Source organism: Manis javanica, chromosome 4 (genome assembly GCF_040802235.1).
Source record: "Manis javanica isolate MJ-LG chromosome 4, MJ_LKY, whole genome shotgun sequence".
NCBI classification, from domain to species: Eukaryota; Metazoa; Chordata; class Mammalia; order Pholidota; family Manidae; genus Manis; species Manis javanica.
This window is the reverse complement of record NC_133159.1, coordinates 140,943,675-140,965,080: the sequence shown is the minus strand read 5'-3', so window position 1 is coordinate 140,965,080 and position 21,406 is coordinate 140,943,675. Positions and strand designations below refer to the sequence as shown.

The following is a 21,406-nucleotide window of genomic DNA, read 5'->3' as shown; positions in this document are numbered from 1 at the left end:
GCTGCCTGGTTTTTCTGTGAACTTCCCTCTGTTATAACCCAAGTGTTCACTAGCATTTTAGAATATGTGCAAGGAATTTAGGTAATTACTTGATCTGAGTTTAAACAGCAGAAAAAACTTAACATTTGGTAGACAATATAAGCCAAAAACACAACAGCTGAACTTTAAGGTATGTAAATTATGCAACAATAAAGCTGCACAAAAGAAGGGAGAGGTTGAACTTTTGAAGAAAAACCACTAAATATAGTATATAGTTTTCAACAGGCTTGGTGTGTGGTTGTAAAATTTTAATAAGACTCATTGATAATAAATTTTATGAAAATAAAAATATGTCCTACCTGGAATGAATTTTATGTAATTGAGTTGTAAACTATATGGACATAAGTTCTTTAAAATGTGTTAGTTTGACATTTAAATATTACAAATGAAACAAAGTTGTGTGTTCTTATTAACATTTTAATCTAATAATTACTTTTTTACTTGTATGTATAGTTTCTAAGTAAAGGCAACTGTTCCTAATTATTTCCTTTATTCTTTTTTTCTCCCCACAAAAATGGCAGGACATTATTAAGGAAGTCAGGTTTCTACAAATGTTAAAACATCCCAACATTATAGAACACAAAGGCTGCTATTTAAGTGAGCACACAGCATGGGTAGGTATCTGCTCTCCCCTTGCTGTAATTTTAGTAGGTTTAGTTTATAATTAATTCAAAAATGTCTCAAAATGGTTGTGTAAAGCCATGCACAAACACCTTGAAATGTTAGTTCATACTGAGAAAGGAGGAGCAGCTTTTCCTGGAACTCTTGGGCAGTAAGAGATAATAGAACTTTTGCCAGTTTACTTCGGAGAGTCACCTGATCATTACGTGCATGGGGAAATGTTCTGATGTATGTTAGCGGTATCATTCCTCAAATGCTTTACCAAACATTTGTTGAGAACAATCCTATCATTCAAGCATGAAAATCAGCATATATTTTTGACATAAATGTATTGTAAACTATTAAACCACAAGGATCTGTGTGGAATATTGGTGGTGAATCCTGAAGAAATCTGAACTGATTGTGATTCTTTGGCTGAATGATACTAAAGGTAGAAAATTAAGACATTTTATTGCAGAAAATGGAAATTAATTTTGCCCCATTGTTAAAACTAAGATAAGGTAGTAATCCTACAACAGTATAGGCATAGTAATTATGTCTTTTAAGAGGAAGGCTAAATTTTCTTTCAACAGGAATGACCTTTTATTTTTAATAAGCTATAGCTGATTATCATTTTAATATACTGAACTTAGATTTAGATTTGTAATGTTTGGTTTAATTTAGTGGTGATGGTTCTCCTAAATTTGAGGCTGTGGTTAAAGAAAAAACTGGCCAACAGGGTAGACTGCCTCTCTGTCTTTCAGGTTCTCCATCTGTAGAGCAAGGATGATAATAGGGTCTACCTCCAAGTGTGGCTATGAGGATTAAATTAGTGAACATATATAAAATACCTGGCACATAAGACGTGCTCTGTGTTGGCTTTATAGGAAAGATTTGAACTGTAACCTAAACTTTGTATGTATAGTACCAGAGGATCATTTTCTGCTTCCTAACAAAACCAGTATTGCTACTATAAGTTAATATTAATAGAATATGTATATTCCTTTATAGCTTTAGTTGGTAATTATATGAAACACACATCTACAAGCAGTTCTATGTTGGCATTATAAAAGATTAATGTAGCATTGGCTTAACTTCATGTATGCATTTAACAAGTGCACAAAATGTGTAATTAAAGGTAATTGATAACTAGAGTTTGTTTCACTTCAAAGTATCTTCTCGATGTCCTTGGTGAATTTGTTTTATCTCATATAGAATCTTTTAGTTTTAATAGTGTATTTTAATGTTTTTATCATTTTTTTCCCATGTAGCTTGTAATGGAATATTGTATAGAATCTGCTTCAGATTTTCTGAAAGGTAAGTTTCCTTTATTTATTAAGAAAAGAAAAGTATTAGTTTAATAAAATGAGAATTTGTTCAAGCAAGAGATTTTTTTAATAGTGTTAAAACTCTTCAGGAATAGTGAAAACCTTTGTCTTCTGTAGAGTCTCAGCATGGTGTGCACTGTCCTCATTAAATACTACGTTTTAGCATACAGATGAGTTTTCATTCATTATGATTTAACAGGCATTTTTCTGCATTCTTTATCATTAAACTTGATTTGTTCCTTCTGTTCAGAATGAAGATATGTAGGAATATAAAAAGGGAAAACTTCTCTTTCACTGTTTTTATAATCACAAAAGAATTGTTACATGTTGTTTGTTAACTTTGAGGAAAATTGCCTGTGAACTACAACAAATAGGCACAACTGCACACTTGTTATAAAGTTAAATGGCCTTGTTTTATTATCTTGGAAAGCAAAAAGTTCCTTCTTGCTAAATGTTAGTTTTTAAAAATTTCCCCATATATTTGATATGTGTATATATATTTTTAAATAGAAATGTTCTATAGAATAATCATTTTCAAATGAATTCTTATTTTAAGTTCACAAAAAGCCATTACAAGAAATGGAAATAGCAGCAATTATACATGGTGCTCTCCAGGGATTAGCCTACTTACATTCTCATGCCATGATCCATAGGTAAGTACTTTAAAGCACATGGCTTATTGAATTTATCAGACCTAGAATTTGTTAATCCTGAAAGCTTTATTTATTTTAGTTAATAAAAGTATTCTGGAGTTTTACAAACTCATATTTTTTTTAGGTTATCCGTGTCTTAAAAAGAATATACTAATTTATTTGATCTCTTTGTTGATAATTTTTATCTTTTTCTACAAATGCTGCCAGGCTGTCTGAAGTATGTGCACTTTATAGATTTGTGATAAAAATTTAATTATAGAATAATTTAATTTGTGAAGTGGAAAAGACGATTGGGATGATGTATTCTTACTTTTTTCATTTTACAGACGAAGAAACTGATGCCCCAATTAGTGACTAACTTCCCAAAGCTTACAAGCAAGATAGATTAGACTAGAACTAACCTAGATCTTTTGTCCTCCTGGTGACTCATAATGCCAGATTTGATTCCATGACAGAGACAAGTAAAAGCGACTTAAGACTCTATGCTTTTGAGATAATCCTTGATAATCCTTGATAGTGAATAGTAACTTAAAGATTAAACCATCATAAACTACATTTTTAGCATTGGTATTGGTTTTCCCTGTTTTTAGAAGGAAGCTACCATTTTTTAAATTATCTATGTGAACCAGACAATACATAGTAAACTTATATAGTAGAGTCATTGCAAATTAATGGGTTATCAGTATTTTAGATGAGAATACTAAGGTCCAAGAGAAATCCACATGCATAGTAAATAAGAGAATGGAAGAGTTGGAAGTAAAACCTAAGGTCTTCTCAACTTCAAAGAACCTATCCATTTGTTTAAAAAATCAAATGGAAGAAAATAGACTGACTTACTATTATATCCATTATAGTACTATGTAGTATGAATTGACAAGTGCTTAGAAATTTATTTCTTTTTGAATGTATGGTACCCATTGGGCATACAATCCCATTATAATTTTCTTAGTTCACTTGTACATTGTTGATTTAGAAAAGAGCTTAAAAGTAAATTTGGGATCATTGATATTACCTTATCCATGTGTTTCAGTTTTCATTTTATATTTAGGTAGGAGAACTATGCTAAAGTTTGGAATGATAGGAGTAATTAAAAAAAATAAATTTAGGGCATGAGGTTCTTTTTTTTCCATTTTAATGTTAAGGGTATACTCAGAAATCTTACAGTTATGTAAGAATGTTCAGCTGAATTTTTAAAACCATTATTTATACCAATGAACAGGAACTCAAATATAGAGTATGTGCTATTAATTACCTAATTTTTTCTTCTGTTTCTACTGCTATTTTATCTTCCCTTTTAGAAAATTGTTACTGTATACTTACAGGAATTCTGTGTATCTCACTTCTTAATTTGGATCTTAATTCTCTTTATCTCAACTGAGAGATTATCCAAGGCCTTCATTATTCTGATTTCTCCTTCTGTGTTTTATAAAATTTTATATGATTTTTATCATTTTCAGTATAATCTTATGAAGGAAAGACAAATAATTTTCTGTGTTCTTTAAACCCAGAGATATCAAATCAGCAAATATCCTTCTGACAGAACAAGGCCAGGTGAAACTTGCTGATTTTGGATTGGCTTCCATGGTCTCTCCTGCCAGTTCTTTTGTGGGAACGCCGTATTGGTAAGCATAGTCCTGTCTGGTATTGATCCTCATAATTGAAATAGGCAGTGTGTGGTTGTACTTTTTTCAGATGCTTTATCTCTTTTCTTGGAAATACAGTGCTGCTTTAGACGTTACTCTAAGCACTATAGTTAGTTTCAGATATAGATTTGGAGTGCTGCCCTTGTATCTCCTATTGTTGCATTTGTCCCCCCAATGTTTCTTTCCTCTTATCATCTACACCATGTATTGGGTGTAGGAGTGAAAACATTTAAATATTTAAGAACGGAGAAGATAAAAGTGCTAAGTGGAAATTTTCTTTAGATTCATACTTACTGTGTGTCAGTATCTCTGAATAAGAGTATCTGAAGACTGGTAGCTAATTACGAATTTTTTTTAAATTTTTTATTATGGAGAATTTCAAGTATACAGGGAAATAGACAAAAACGTAAGGAAGGCTCACACGGCGGTCAGCTGAGCCTAACAGCACTACCCCGGGGCCCGGCTGCCCTGTGTACTTGCTCCTCTTGCCCTCCCTCCACCTCCAGTTATTTGAAGCGAGTTCTAGACATCATCTAATTTTATTCATAAATAATTCCATATTAATGTCAGCAAGTCTGAAGGGAATAATTTTCCACACCTTCAACTTCCATAGGTGTTTTCTCTCTGTATATGTTGAGAGGTGTCTTAGGTCTACTGCATCTTCTTTTCCACTTACCTTTCAAATCTCCCAACTCCCAGTTTCTTACAGAAAAGCTTCTCACCCGTCCTGAATAGTAGATTGATGCATTGTTCTGAGGATTAAAAGCCTCAAACCATCACCAGAGGGACAACTTGAGAATATGTAACATCTAGAATATATAGCATCAGAAATATTGAAGCGTTAGGACACACAGTTTTGGCAAGGGCCTTCTGCCTTCACAGTCATCTCTCTTCACTTCCTTTTACTCCTTGTTCTTTTCCCCAATTATCTTCCCTCGCATCTTCTTTTCTAGTGGATCATAAATTACCTCATTTATAACTGGGACAATTGCCATGAGGACACATTAACATGTTATTTACATTGAAAAATGAAGTTTGGCATTTCCTGACAGAAAATAATTCTGATTTGAATGGTTGATATGACAATGCAGACTGGGTTTGCTAATTAGGTTATTACACAGCAGTGTTTTTAATGAATTGAATGAGCTAGGTCCTCAGCTCCAAGTTGTAAATATCTGTAAAGCACATATACAAAATAATGTATATACATATGTGTGCATTATGTCCTTTGCAACTAAGTTTATAAAATTTCGATACCAACTCAAAAATGTACAAGCAGATACATTTTTAAAATAAATTCATTGGAAGTAAGAAAATAAAAAGTTTGAAGGCTACTATTCTGTATGACCAAAACTTTCTTATGTTGAACCCTAGTTTAGATAGAATCCTCTTCCCCTGTATAAAAAAAGGGTTCTTTGGAGAAATAATTCTTCTTAATGGTCCTCTTTTATAAGTCAGTGATCAATGTTTTATACTAGAAAGGAGCTAGAAAGTTGTGCATTAAAAACAAAACTACTTTTTTAACTTTGTTGAACTTACTGACTCCCCAAGCTTACTTCAACATCTTAACACATTAGAAGCCCTCTGTTATTGGCAATTGGAAGCTACATGTGTATTAATTTGTATATAGTATATTAGGAACACAGCACTGTGTACATGTTTACATGTTTTTACACAGAGGAACACACATACGCCTGGTGACAATCTTACTAAGCAGTCAGAAACTGTTCTAAATGTCTGTCTGTGCTTAACAAGTACAAAGGAAGTATAAGGTGAAGCCTACCAGTGAGAACATTAGAGTCTAGCTGAAGATGTGAATTAGCATTTCATTTTATAACCAAGATGCCTACAAAGTTAATAATTGTATGATTTACTTAGTTATGAGTGGCTGTCCTAGCCACTTTTATCACAGAACACTACTCCTATTTGCAAAAAAGACTGACAAACTGCTTATTCGTTGTTGCTTATTGTGGCAGATATTTTCTCAGTTAAATGTAGCGAGCTTGTTTACTTCAAGGAAACAAGTGCCAGTGATAAAATGCCCTCTTTCAAGCAAAGCTTAGACTTTTGTAATAAGATACTAAAACGAAAATGTTTGAGAATCACTGGCATAAAGGATATACAATATTAGAATCTGCAAACTTGAATTGATGCAGAATACAACCCTGCTCTGGGGAATCTTTCCTCCAGGACGCTGTTACATGATCATGACAAATGGTGAGGACAAGTCTAGCACTGTATATGCAATGGTAAATATTTACCTCACAACCTGTAATACATTTATTTCCCTTTACAAGAATTCTTATGTCCAGTTATATCATCTGGAATTCACACAGGTATTCTCCATGTAGACGGTCATTAAGTTTTTAAAGAATAGTATAGTTTTCTTTTCTTTTTTAACTTTTAAGTGACATTTTATGTTTTAGGATGGCCCCAGAAATAATTTTAGCCAAGGATGAAGAACAACAATATGGTACCGAAGTAGATATTTGGTCTCTTGGAATAACATGTATTGAACTAGGTAAGCATTGTTCTTTATTACTGTGTAGTAAGTTTTGATCAATGTTTTACCTCAATTTCTGTACAAAATTACAGATTTTTATTTTTATGTCAGTGTTTAAGGGGAGCAACAAATCTATTAAAGTTGTCACTTTGGTTATTTGGCAATTTATATATATATATTAGGTTAGGTGTATTAGATTTGCTGTGTTAAATTAGGTCTAAAACAGTTTATAATGTATTAATTTTGAGATATGTGTCTAACATTTAATGAGTATTTGTTAAACACCTAGAATATGTCTATGGTATAGATTTACCATGTATGAAGGGTCTCTAAAGCATTCAATACACTGAAAAGATAATACACCATGATTAACTGTGACGTATCCCAGGGATGCCAATATGGATCACTGTCTGCAGATCAGTGTGATCCTCCACATAGGCAAAATGAAGCTGAAAATCATGATTATCTCAGTAGACTCAGAAAAGCATTTGACTAAATTCAGCATCCATTTGTGATTAAAAACTCTTAGCATAAGTATAAAGGGAAGATAGCTCAACAGAACAAAGTCCATAAATGGCAATCCCACTGCTAATATCCTACCTAGTAGCCAAAAGGTAAAAGTTTTTCCTCTAAGATTGGTAACAAGACAAGGATATCCCCTCATCACTTTTATTCAACAGAGTATTAGAAATAACATCCAAAGCAATTAGATAAGAAAAAGAAACAAAAGGTATCCAGATCAGGAAGGAAGAAGTAAAACTATCACTGTCTACAGATGACATGATATTATTCCATATAGAAAACCCTAAACACTCTACCAAAAAGTGGTTAGAACTAATAACTGAATTCAGTAAAGTTGCAGGATACAAAATTAATACACAGAAATCTGTTGCATTCCTATATACTAACAACAAACTAGCAGAAACAGAAAACAGGAAAACAATTCTATTTAAAACTGCATCAAAAAGAATAAAATAGCTAGGAATAAACCTAACCTAGGAGGTGAAAGACCTATACTTTCTTCATGAGAGAAACTAACCAATAAATGGAAATAATCCCATGTTCATGGATAGGAAGAATTAATATCACCATAATGGCCATCCTGCCCAAAGCAATTTACAGAGTCAGTGCAATTCCTATCAAAATACCAATGGTATTTTTCAATGAGCTAGAACAAATAGTTCTAAAATTCATGCGGAACCACAAAAGACCCCATATAGCCAAAGCAGTTCTGAGAAAGAAGAAAGCTACTATGGGGGACGGGTTGGGGTGAGTAGTTGAGGGTGAGGGGAATAAAAGGGCACAAAAATTTTCAGTCATAAGTTGGTCACAGGGATAGTAGTATAGCATGGAAAATAAAAGCACTGCTTCTGTAACATTTTCATATATTGACAGTAACTGCAGTGGGGGGATGAGGATTTAATATGGGTGACTGTAGAACCACTGTGTTGTATACTTGAAATCAATATGATTGAGTATCAAGGATACTTTAATTAAAAAAATAATTGAAATGTAAAATATCCTTTGAATCCACTGAAGGCTCCCACAGTTTAGATTTAGTAAATCTCTATGGTTTTTAGCTAAGTGCAGTGTTCTTTGACTAAATTGAGATGGTCAGGTTTATGGTAAACGACAGAATCAAAAATCATCCTCTGGTCTGATATATTGATGGTACACCATTTAGAATTTTTGAATACTTTAATAAATCACAGTAGAAACACAAGTTATTTTATTCATTAAGAATTTCTTCAGTAATCCCCCTTCCTGGATCAAACTAGTCATTCTTAAAGCAGTTGGGAGGACAGTATAAAGCAGGTGTCCGTGTCACCTGCTGAGTCATGGTAGCCCGGAGTGGCGTGTCAGAGTGCTGTGAGTAGAGGAGGGACTTCCCACAGACAGAATGCCTTGGAAGTGGAGGCAGAACCTATGCAGGAAGGGCGGCAGTCAAGTTTGGAGATCAGAGTCCTGGTAGGGTAACCGAAGCATTCATACCTGAAAGTAGCCCAGCATGGGGTGTCAGAGGCCAAGGAGCAGGTCCATATTTTAGGGTGGGTAAACCTGACACATGGCAGTGCCTGATTGAAAGGAAGGGGGCTTCCCTCCTGAGAACTGATGAGGAGGGCCTCACTGCAGAAAGTGATCCAGTTTGGATGGGGTATCAGAAACTGAGTGGATGAAGTAGACAGACTTGGAATGGGGTTTGAAAACTTGATGGGGAAAAGCGGAAAGGGTGGTGGCCAAGATGGGAGACTGGCTATGTACAGGGGGGATTCATTAAATATATTAAGGATAATCAGAGTGAGGTTTCTTATTGTCAGAGACAATACAAAGGCTTTTTTACAAAGGAAAAAAGTGAAACTTTACCATGAAAACTTGTGGAATGGCCTTAAGTGATCAAAGTGAACACCATCAATAACAAGATGACCTGAAACCATGGACTACATCATAGAATACACTGAGAAAAGTGTGATATTTGCTTCTGTGATATTCCTGCCAGAGATGTGTAAACCAAATTTAGTAACAGCACAAAGCCAAACTGAGGGACATTTGAGAGTCAGAATTATACTTGTGAATTGTCAAGGTCATGACTTCAACTGTCACCTTAAGACTAGAAAAAGAAGGGCAAATTCAATCCACAGTAAGCAGAAATAAAGAGACCCACAAAAGATCAAAGCAGAGAAAATGAAAGCAATAGAGAACATCAATGATACCACAAATTAGTTCTTTGGGAAAAGTAATGAAGTTAATAAACCTCTAGCTAGATTGAGCAGAACGAGGACACAAACGACCAATATCAGGAATGACAGGGGACAGGACTCCAGATTTTACACATATTGAAAGGATTATAGGGAAATTTTATGAACAATTTTATGTAAGTTTAAAACTTAGAAAAAATGGACAATTTCCTTGAAGGATGCAGATGGTCGAAGCTCATTTTTGCTACAAAGGACATTATTGGGACATTTGATTGAAACTACAGTGGAATTTGAGGATTAGATAATAGTCATGTATTCATATCAATGGTCTGATTTAATGAATGTACTAGGTTCTCTTAGAATGTTCTTGCTTATTGGAAAAATACACTGTTTAGAGATGATGTGCATCAGGGCTGCAATTTCCTCTCTATTGGACTCCCTTGAATAAGTTCTCTGAACTCTACTTTCAACTTTTTTGCTAAGTTTGGGTTTATTTAAAAAAAAAACTAACAGTACTTCCATTCTCCTGTATAACAGGCACATATTTTAACAGGAAGTTTTCTTTCTTTTATAGCGGAAATGAAGCCTCCTTTATGGAGTAATAGTTCAGTAAATGTCTTCAGTCACATAATCAGAAGTGAATCACCTACACTACAGTCTACTGAATGGTGAGTATGGCTGAGAGATGTATTTTTCACATGGTAAAATTTAAATATTTTTCATAATGTTATCAAAATGATTTCATTTCAATGAGGTGAAGTGTATATAACCTGAAGAAATATTAAAATAGCTTTATTTTATCCATACATCATGTTTATCATTTATTATCTCTATTTTTCATAGCATATAAGTAACTCAGTTTAGAAATAAAAGATACATGATGCCACATGGGAGCAAAAAGTATGGCTTTTATATAAAAATTAATATATTTTTTGTACCTTAGCAACATACAACCCTAATTATATAATAAATAGCATGATTTAAAGATTCATATTTTATAACTGCAATATATAGATTGCCACAACCTGTAGAGATATTTAATTGGGGAATGTTTATAATTGATATGGTATAAAACATAGGTAAAAATGATTAGATAATTTATCAGAGTTACCAGATAATTCATAATTTTTGCATCATTCTAATTGTCATTATTTATTATTCAGAATGTGCTTTGATGTTGCATCTCCTAGTGCTTCTTTGATAATACTATTATTCATGTAAAGAAGTTTATTGAAAAGAGATGGACGATTTTAGGAAACAAGGATTTTTATCAGTGATAGAAAATTTTAATGGGAAATTCTTCAGGTGTATCTAGCATTTGAAAAGTTCTAGGGGACTACCTACCGTACTTAACAAATACTTTAAAATTCATAAGTAAGATGCATAAATTAGCAAAAATTTATTTTTTAGCATTATGGAATTAAGGCAAGTTCACAGGTCTTTGCTCCTTCTGTAGAGATGTTTTGAAGAAATCTTCACAAAGAGTTTATTATGTTACTTCTAAATAATAGATACACTAAACACAGCCTGTCTTTATACTGGTTGATACTTTGGGGATTCAAAAAAGAATTCTTGTATAAAAGAATTAAATCTTATTTGAATATTGATGATAAACATTCTTGTATAAAAGAATTAAAACTCTTATTTGACTATTGATAACAAATATTGATGGAATATTTTTTACCTACTGCCTTACTGAACTCTCATCATTAACACTATATAATAGTATGTTACAGAATTCTAATTTTAAAAAATCTTACTGTTTTCTGGAACTTTTATCCATTCGCTCAAGGATGCTAAATATTTAGGTATAAAAAATGTTCCTTCCAAAACAAATAGCGTGATGTTCTGAAACATGCTATATGGAAGATGATCCAAGGGTCAAGCAAGAAAGAGACATGGCTAGAGAAAAGAAAAAGAAAACTAAGAAGAATATTATCTTAGATTTGAATGTGAAAAGGAAAATGATTGACATCCCTAATTCACCTCAATGTAGAATGAGTTGTGATACTTAAGTATGTGAGAGCAGGATTTTAAAATAATGTGTGCAAATTTATCTTTGGGAAATGGTAAAGATTCATTAGTTACTTTGTATAACTTTTTATAGACTTACATGATGAAATATATAGTGTATTTTGTCTGCTTTTTTTTTATCATTTCTATTCTCCCTCCTACCTATAGGCACATGCCTTGATTTGTGGATATGCTTTTAAAGGAAATAGCAATATGTTCACTTGATACTTTTCTTTACAATAGGTCTTATAATTTTCGACACTTTGTAGATTCTTGCCTCCAGAAAATCCCTCAAGATCGCCCTACATCACAGAAACTTTTAAAGGTCAGTTATACTCTGTTTTGTACACCCAAGAAATTGTTTTAAAGAATGTGTTTTATTCTTCTTTGATTCCAAATCAGTATTAAGTACAGTACTGGTTTTTGCTAAAATACTAATTTCATAATACTGTTCTTTCTTGGAAACTTTGGTAGTTGCTAAGTTTTTTCATTGGTTTTTCAAAATTAACTGCTTTTACCATGTCTGAATAGAATATATAGTTAAATATTCAATTTAGTAGTATTAAATGGCTTAATTTTTATATGTGCAAGCATATATTCATGAGTTACAACTATAAATTTTAATTCATGTGGAGCCATGGCATTTCAGAATTGGCAAAACATAGTTTAACTTTGGATTTAATTTTTGTATGTACCACATTTGATATATCCATCATATATAAAATAATATGAAGTAAGAGAAATGATATGTAATACATTTACATAAATAGTGTGGGAGAAAAGAGATTTCAAAAGAACTGCTAAAAATGGATATCATGTTTTTGTTTCCTTTTGAGAAATATGTTTTTCTAACTTAGCAATGAAAATATTTTAAAAGTAATGTGAATTCTATTCATTTTTCAGTAGGTTTGGTTACCTAATTTAAATAAATTATTAGTATATGCTTTCTGTTCTCAAAAATAGGTATTCACAATAGCAACAAAAAGTTTAGTATAGCTATGAGTTATGTTAGTGAAAAATAAGCAGATGCATTTGTAGAAAACTGTTAACTAACTTAGAATTACAAGATATATTTATTTCATTTTGAGGTTGATATCTTATTAATAGCAATAATAGTATTATTTGATTTAATATAGTTTTTAAAACATCTAGATAAGGCATTACTTTATCTAAAACATCTAGATAAAGGCAGTTGACTCTATCTCTTTGTGACCCTAAGGAATTTTGTGGATTTTTCACTAGAAAATAAGAATTTCTGCATGAATGTTTTAGAATTTTAAAGAAGTTCAGTTTATTTTCACCAACACACAGTTCAAGATGCAAGGATATTGAAAGGATCATGTACATATTCAGTAGGGTTATTTGCACCTACAGTATGTAGAAGAGCAGTATAAAGCTTCAGTAACACTTAGGGAATTCTAGGCCATAAGCACACTTACAGTCTCAAACGAAAGCCCAAAAAATAGGTATTCATGGTAGCAACAAAAGGTTTAGTAGAGCTGCAAATTATGTTAGTGAAAAATAAGCAGGATCCATTTGTAGAAAACTGTTAAATAACTTAGAATTATAAGATATATTATTCTCGGATAAAAAAAGACCAAATATCATAAATAGTGGTACATACCAAGCTAAGGCTCAGGAAAAGGAAGAATGTGACTGGCTTCTTACATTTGCCTTATGAAGGCAAAAGAAGCCCTTTTGGTAATAACCCAACCCTCCAGGAGCGGATACTTGGCCTTGGGTGATCAGATCCCAAACCTGCATATATATTCATGTACCTGGTCCATTTTGTATATTGACCTTATTGGAAGTGATAGGAAGTATGGCCTGATCACATTTCTGTTGCAGTCTGTCATAAGGAAAAAAACTAAAATGGAGAAAAGTGACTTACTGTATGAAGCTATTTATCTCAGAATGCAAAATTGAGAATAATTATCCAGCATTAGAATAATGGTTATGTAATTTTGGCATGAACATTTGATGAAGTAGTCTGTAGGCATTATGTTTATGAGTTGAAATAGCATAATACAGCAATGAAAAGAGAGTAATATATAGTTACAACTCTTCAGAGAAGAAATAAACTTAGCTAGTAAAAGAGGTAAAAGTCTTAAAAGAATTCAAGATCATCTCATGAACTCCAGTGCACAAGGTCTCTTTCTGCAATCCGTGCTAACTACAAAACAAAATCTATACACAGAAAATTTCTGAGAAGAAATAAATATCCAAAAAATACCAAAAGTAACCATGATAATCTTATGGTAGAATTGTTCTTTCTACTTTTCAGTATTTGATAATGTTAACCTTTATTAAGTATTAATGGTAAAAATCACTAATACATAATGTCTTTTAATCAACTGCTAGTGTTTTATGAAGTGTCATTTAAGCAACATAAAGGAACCCATAATATACAAGTGGTATGTTATGTAATTCACCATCACTAAATACATTCCTGTTGAAATCTAATGTAATCCACCATCACTAAATACATTCCTGTTGAAATCTAATGTAATTCAGAACTTAACGTGTCCCCTCTATGAAATCAGTTCTAAGAATTTGTGAGGGTTTACTTAGGGCTGTAATTGGATTTAATTCTTAATGTTTACTTAGACTCTGATTATTTCAACTCTGCATTTTCAGTTGGCCAACAAAGGTGTCATGTTCAAAGTTTTCATAAAAAGTACGGGAGATGTTATGTAGGCACAGAGTGTATACATGTAAATTAAATTTTATAAATATAATAAGTAAAAAGCATAACAGAACTAGGTAGCTATAGATTACATGCATTATCTATCATTATTTAGGATAGTAACTCTAGGGTCTAAGAAGGGATTCATTTGTTCTAAATGAAAAAATACGTAGGTCTCAACCTGACTTTTGCCTTCTACTCTTAACCAGCACACGTTTGTTCTTCGGGAGCGCCCTGAAACAGTGTTAATAGATCTAATTCAGAGGACAAAGGTGCTTTCCCAGGAGGCACATAATGGACCAGCAGTGGAATCACAGGAAGAAGAGGTAACAACTTAGAAATGGCTCAAGTATTGGGGTCTCTTTATTGACTTCCTTCCTTATGCAACTTTTCTTGCCAAGAATCTTTTATATCAGTGGATTCCAGATGGTGCCTTAACAGTGATTCTCTAAGGTTCCACCCAGATGGGGAAAAAGGTTTTGCATTCTTTAAACCATCCTCTTGGTAGTGCACATTAGCATAGTAAAGCTCTGTGAAGTCTATTAAAGAAACTTGTTCAACATTTATTTAATCTAGTCCCTCTCAAAATTCTGGGCTATGGGGCACTTTTTTTGGTGATTGTCTGATGGCATGGGACATGCTTTTGGAAGTATTTGAAATTACAGGCTTTGGAAGTTGACGGTGCTCACACAGAAGTCATTAGAATTACCAACCATTCTCCTTATCTTGGTTACTGTATAAACCTTTCCTCCGGTGCCTTTTATATAGTGTTTGATAAGTGTTTATTAAATTGGAAATTTCTTGCTTCTTTAAAAATAAATAAGTAAATAAAATAAACATGTGACTTAACTTATCCTGAGGGAAAAAAATTACCAAGCATTCTTATTCTGTTACTAAGAACACTTGATTCTTTTCAGTTGTGTACAGGGATTCATTCTTCTACATGGTTCTAAAATACTCATTTTATAGGTGAGTAAAGTAAGGCTCAGTGTGGTTAACTAACTTATTACTGTAGAAGCATATGTGTTCGGATTCATATATGACTCCTGAGACCAAGTTCTTTCCATCTTGCCATGGTCCCAAATTTGCTGGAGAAATGTTATAGAACTTTTTCACAAGGAAAATATAAAGCTTATTATTTGTGGAGCTATCTTTTTTAGTCTAAGTATTTTCTGTTTTCTTCTTTGCTCATGTCACAATGCCAAAGCTTTGGTTCTTTTTTATTGCTTTCTACTGAGAAAGATCCCTGCATTCTGAAAACAGGAGTAGTAGTTACTTTTCTTTTTTTTTTTTTTTTTTTTCAGAGGGCATCTGTATAGGGGGGTCAATGCTCAATGCACAATCATTAATCCATCTCAAGCCTAATTCTCGTCAGTCTCCAATCTTCTGAAGCATAATGAACAAGTTCTTACATGGTGAACGAATTCTTACATAGTGAATAAGTTCTTACATGGTGAACAGTACAAGGGCATTCATCACAGAAACTTTTGGTTTTGATCACGCATTATGGAACTATAAACAATCAGGTCAAATATGAATATTCGTTTGATTTTTATACTTGATTTATATGTGGATCCCACATTTCTCCCTTTATTATTATTATTATTATTATTTTTAATAAAATGCTGAAGTGGTAGGTAGATGCAAGATAAAGTTAGAAAACATAGTTTAGTGTTGTAAGAGAGCAATTGTAGATGATCAGGTGTGTGCCTGTAGACTATGTGCTAATCCGAACTAGACAAGAGCAATGAAACATCCACGGATGCAGAAGATTTCTCTCAAAACAGGGGGGTGTGAGGTTCTAAGCTTCACCACTGTTGTTCCCCGATTTCTCACCTGATGGCCCCCCTGCGACTGTGCCTGTCTTAGGTTGTTCCTCCCTTGAGGAATCTTACCCGTCTCTGGCTAACCAGTCATCTTCCGGGGCCATACAGGGAAACGTAAAGTTGGTAAGTGAGAGAGAAGCCATATTGTTTGCAAAGGTTAGCTTTTTACTTCTTTGCAGATTTATGCCCTGTGGCTTCTATGCCCAGCACTTGTCTCGAGGTATCTTTACCACCTGGAGGAATTATGATACTCGGTAAATTCGATATGAGGCATGAATTCTATTTAAGGGTTGTAATTAGGAAGGAAGAAGAAAAGCTATAGAGGTAGCATGTGGAAGAAAACATGGGCGGATTGATTATTTTTTTGACATATCTTCTTGTAGAGTACCTTAAGCATGTATAGGTTTTAAACTACTAACTTGCGCACACATATTAACATAATAGGAATACGGTGACATAAACAAAGCAAATCTATAATTACCAGCCATCTCCAGTGAAGCCAAGAAAACCATTTAGGCACCCTAGGCATTTGTGAAAATTTGTCTATGATATGATGGATATTGTCCAACTGTACTTGAACAGTCTGAGAGAAATCAGACAAATTAAAGCAGCCCATTTCTGGGATCTGTTCACATACCATATGTTCTTTTAACCGTAGATAGTCTATAGTCATAAGATTTTGGAGTGCTACAACTTGCACCCCTCCCAACTCCTGGTTGAGTTCCAACAGTACAGATCCGGTCAAATTCGTTGTCTCACTGTATGCACATGCCAGCCTAGACATCTCCCTCCTCATTCCTATGGCAAGTCCAGGAAACGGTGGGGTGGACGCAGCCACAACCGCAGCATCGCCCGGATCCCTGTGGAGGCTTTTTGATGATCATCCCCCGGCACAAGTCCTCCAGAGAGTGCTGATGCCAGAAGCTCCTCCTCGTATCGTATCTTAGTTCATTTTCTGGGTAGCCAAGCTAGGCCTTGATCTTCTGCATAAAAACAAACAGACCCTTTGCCCACACTTTGACAAGCCCTCTATACCACTGTGTAAAACTTATTGGAGGTCAGCACACAGGAACTGCTTTTTTTATTTATTTTATTATTTTTATTTTTATTAAGAGAAAGGAATATTATCAGAAAAGAGTACCTCCATAGCTGATCATCTGACACCCTTTAAGTGATCAAAATTAAGGATATTTAAAGCATGTGTTAATCTTTGATTTACCAATAGTTTTATCCTATCAAGGAGTAATCCCCCTTTTCTTTCTTTCTTTCTTTCTTTCTTTTTTTAAATCTTTAATCTACACTTACATGAAGAATACTATGTTTACTATGCTCTCCCCTATATCAGGTCCCCCCTAAAAACCACATTACAGTTACTGTCCATCAGCATAGCAAAATGTTGTAGAATCACTACTTGTCCTCTCTGTGTTGTATAGCCCTCCCTCTCCTTTCTCCCTCCCCCCCATGCATGCTAATCTTAATACCCCTCTTCTTCTCCCCCCCCCTTATCCCTCCCTGCCCACCCATCCTCCCCAGTTCCTTTCACTTTGGTACCTGTTAGTCCATTTTTGGGTTCTGTAATTCCGCTGCTGTTTTGTTCCTTCAGTTTTTCCTTTGTTCTTATACTCCTCAGATGAGTGAAATCATTTGGTATTTCTCTTTCACCGCTTGGCTTATTTCAGTGAGCATAATACTCTCCAGCTCCATCCATGTTGCTGCAAATGCTAGAATTTTTCCGCTTCTTATGGCTGAGTAGTATTCCATTGTGTATATCTACCACATCTTCTTTATCCATTCATCTACTGATGGACATTTAGGTTGCTTCCAATTCTTGGCTATTGTAAATAGTGCTGTGATAAACATAGGGGTGCATCTGTCTTTCTCAAACTTGATTGCTGGGTTCTTAGGGTAAATTCCTAGGAGTGGAATTCCTGGGTCAAATGGTAGGTCTGTTTTGAGCATTTTGATGAACCTCCATACTGCTATCCACAATGGTTGAACTAATTTACATTTCCACCAGCAGTGTAGGAGGGTTCCCCTTTCTCCACAGCCTCGCCAACATTTGTTGTTGTTTGTCTTTTGGATGGCAGCTATCCTTACTGGTGTGAGGTGATACCTCATTGTAGTTTTAATTTGCATTTCTCTGATAATTAGCGATGTGGAGCATCTTTTCATGTGTCTGTTGGCCATCTGTATTTCTTTTTTAGAGAACTGTCTGTTCAGTTCCTCTGCCCATTTTTTTTTTTTGAGAGGGCATCTCTCATATTTATTGATCAAATGGTTGTTAACAACAATAAAATTCAGTATAGGGGGGTCAACGCTCAATATACAATCATTAATCCATCTCAAGCCTAATTCTCGTCAGTCTCCAATCTTCTGAAGCATAACGAACAAGTTCTTACATGGTGAACGAATTCTTACATAGTGAATAAATTCTTACATGGTGAACAGTACAAGGGCAGTCATCACAGAAACTTTCGGTTTTGATCATGCAATATGACCTATAAACAATCAGGTCAAATATGAATATTCGTTTGATTTTTGTACTTGATTTATATATTGATCCCACATTTCTCCTATTATTATTATTATTTTTATTTTTAATAAAATGCTGAAGTGGTAGGTAGATGCAAGATAAAGGTAGAAAACATAGTTTAGTGCTGTAAGAGGGCAAATGTAGATGATCAGATGATCAGGTGTGTGCCTATGGACTAAGTATTAATCCAGGCTAGACAAGGGCAGCAAGACATCCACGGATGCAGAAGATTTCTCTCAAAGCAGGGGGGGTGAGGTTCTGAGCCTCACCTCTGTTGATCCCCAAATTCTCACCTGATGGCCCCCCTGCGACTGTGCCTGTCTTAGGTTGTTCCTCCCTTGAGGAATCTTACCCGTCTCTGGCTAACCAGTCATCTTCCGGGGCCATACAGGGAAATGTAAAGTTGGTAAGTGAGAGAGAAGCCATATTGTTTGCAAAGGTTAGCTTTTTACTTCTTTTCAGATTTATGCCCTGTGGCTTCTATGCCCCGCACTTGTCTCGAGGTATCTTTACCACCTGGAGGAATTATGATACTCGGTAAATTCGATATGAGGCACGAATTCTATTTAAGGGTTGTAATTAGGAAGGAAGAAGAAAAGCTATAGATGTAGCATATGAAGGAAACATGGGAGGATTGATTATTTCTTTGACATATCTTCTTGTATAGTACCTTAAGTATGTATAGGTTTTAAACTACTAACTAATTTGCACACACATATTAACATAATAGGAATACGGTGACATAAACAAAGCAAATCTATAATTACCATCCATCTCCAGTGAAGCCAAGAAAACCATTTAGGCACCCTAGGCATTTGTGAAAATTTATCTATGATATGATGGATATTGTCCAACTGTACTTGAACAGTCTGAGAGAAATCAGACAAATTAAAGCAGCCCATTTCTGGGATCTGTTCACATACCATATGTTCTTTTAACCATAGATAGTCTATAGTCATAAGATTTTGGAGTGCTACAACTTGCACCCCTCCCAAGTCCTGGTTGAGTTCCAACAGTACAGATCTGGTCAAATTCGTTGTCTCACTGTATGCACATGCCAGCCTAGACATCTCCCTCCTCATTCTTATGGCAAGTCCAGGAGACGGTGGGCTGGATGCAGCCACAACTGCAGCATCGTCCGGATCCCTGTGGAGGCTTTTTGATGATCATCCCCCGGCCAAGTCCTCCAGAGAGTACTGATGCCGGAAGCTCCTCCTCATATCGTATCTTAGTTCATTTTCTGGGTATCCAAGCTAGGCCTTGATCTTCTGCGTAGAAACAAACAGACCCTTTGCCCACACTTTGACATGCCCTCTATACCACTGTGCAGAACTCATTGGAGATCAGCACACAGTAACTGCTTTTTTTTTTTTTTTTAATTAAGAGAAAGGAATATTATCAGAAAAGAGTACCTCCATAGCTGATCATCTGACACCCTTTAGGTGATCAACATTAAGGATATTTAAAGCATGCGTTGATCTTTGATTTACCAATAGTTTTATCCTGTTAAGGAGTAATCCCCCTTTTCTTTCTTTCTTTTTTTTTTTTTTTTTAAATTTTTAATCTACACTTACATGAAGAATACTATGTTTACTATGCTCTCCCCTATATCAGGTCCCCCCTAACAACCACATTACGGTTACTGTCCATCAGCTTAGCAAAATGTTGTAGAGTCACTACTTGTCTTCTCTGTGTTGTGCAGCCCACCCTCCCCTTGCTCTCCCCCCCACATGCATGCTAATCTTAATACCCCCTTCTTCTTCCCCCCCCTTATCCCTCCCTGCCCACCCATCCTCCCCAGTTCCTTTCCCTTTGGTACCTGTTAGTCCATTTTTGGGTTCTGTAATTCTGCTGCTGTTTTGTTCCTTCAGTTTTTCCTTTGTTCCTATACTCCTCAGATGAGTGAAATCATTTGGTATTTCTCTTTCTCCGCTTGGCTTATTTCACTGAGCATAATACTCTCCAGCTCCATCCATGTTGCTGCAAATGGTTGATTTTTCCACTTCTTATTCCTCTGCCCATTTTTTAATTGGCTTATTTGTTTTTTGTTTGTTGAGGCGTGTGAGCTCTTTATATATTCTGGACGTCAAGCCTTTATCAGATCTGTCATTTTCAAATATATTCTCCCATACTGTAGGGTTCCTTTTTGTTCTATTAATGGTGTCCTTCGCTGTACAGAAGCTTTTCAGCTTAATGTAGTCCCACTTGCTCATTTTTGCTGTTGTTTTCCTTGCCCGGGGAGATATGTTCAAGAAGAGGTCACTCATGTTTATGTCTAAGAGGTTTTTGCCTATGTTTTTTTCCAAGAGTTTAATGGTTTCATGACTCACATTCAGGTCTTTGATCCATTTTGAGTTTACCTTTGTATATGGGGTTAGACAATGGTCCAGTTTCATTCTCCTACATGTAGCTGTCCAGTTTTGCCAGCACCATCTGTTGAAGAGACTGTCATTTTGCCATTGTATGTCCATGGCTCCTTTATCAAATATTAATTGACCATATGTGTTTGGGTTAATTTCTGGAGTCTCTAATCTGTTCCACTGGTCTGTGGCTCTGTTCTTGTGCCAGTACCAATTTGTCTTGATTACTGTGGCTTTGTAGTAGAGCTTGAAGTTGGGGAGTGAGATCCCCCCTACTTTATTCTTCTTTTTCAGGTTTGCTTTGGCTATTCGGGGTCTTTGGTGTTTCCATATGAATTTTTGAATTATTTGTTCCAATTCATTGAAGAATGTTGCTGGTAATTTGAGAGGGATTGCATCAAATCTGTATATTGCTTTGTGCAGGATGGCCATTTTGATGATATTAATTCTTCCTAGCCATGACCATGGGATGAGTTTCCATTTATTAGTGTCCCCTTTAATTTCTCTTAAGAGTGACTTGTAGTTT

The 21,406-nt window shown here is 34.8% G+C and overlaps 1 protein-coding gene across 1 annotated transcript in view; it reads left to right on the top strand.

The window, feature by feature from the left end:
* The window catches only part of LOC108386384 (serine/threonine-protein kinase TAO1-like), a 125,198-nt gene that overhangs the window by 62,469 nt on the left and 41,323 nt on the right, over window positions 1–21,406 (top strand). Inside the window, exons 5-12 of the mRNA XM_073235175.1 lie at window positions 561–653; window positions 1,911–1,956; window positions 2,524–2,620; window positions 4,129–4,242; window positions 6,690–6,784; window positions 10,037–10,130; window positions 11,719–11,800; window positions 14,371–14,487. Of these exons, the coding sequence (XP_073091276.1) occupies window positions 561–653; window positions 1,911–1,956; window positions 2,524–2,620; window positions 4,129–4,242; window positions 6,690–6,784; window positions 10,037–10,130; window positions 11,719–11,800; window positions 14,371–14,487 (738 nt within the window). The remainder of the gene's footprint in view (window positions 1–560; window positions 654–1,910; window positions 1,957–2,523; window positions 2,621–4,128; window positions 4,243–6,689; window positions 6,785–10,036; window positions 10,131–11,718; window positions 11,801–14,370; window positions 14,488–21,406) is intronic.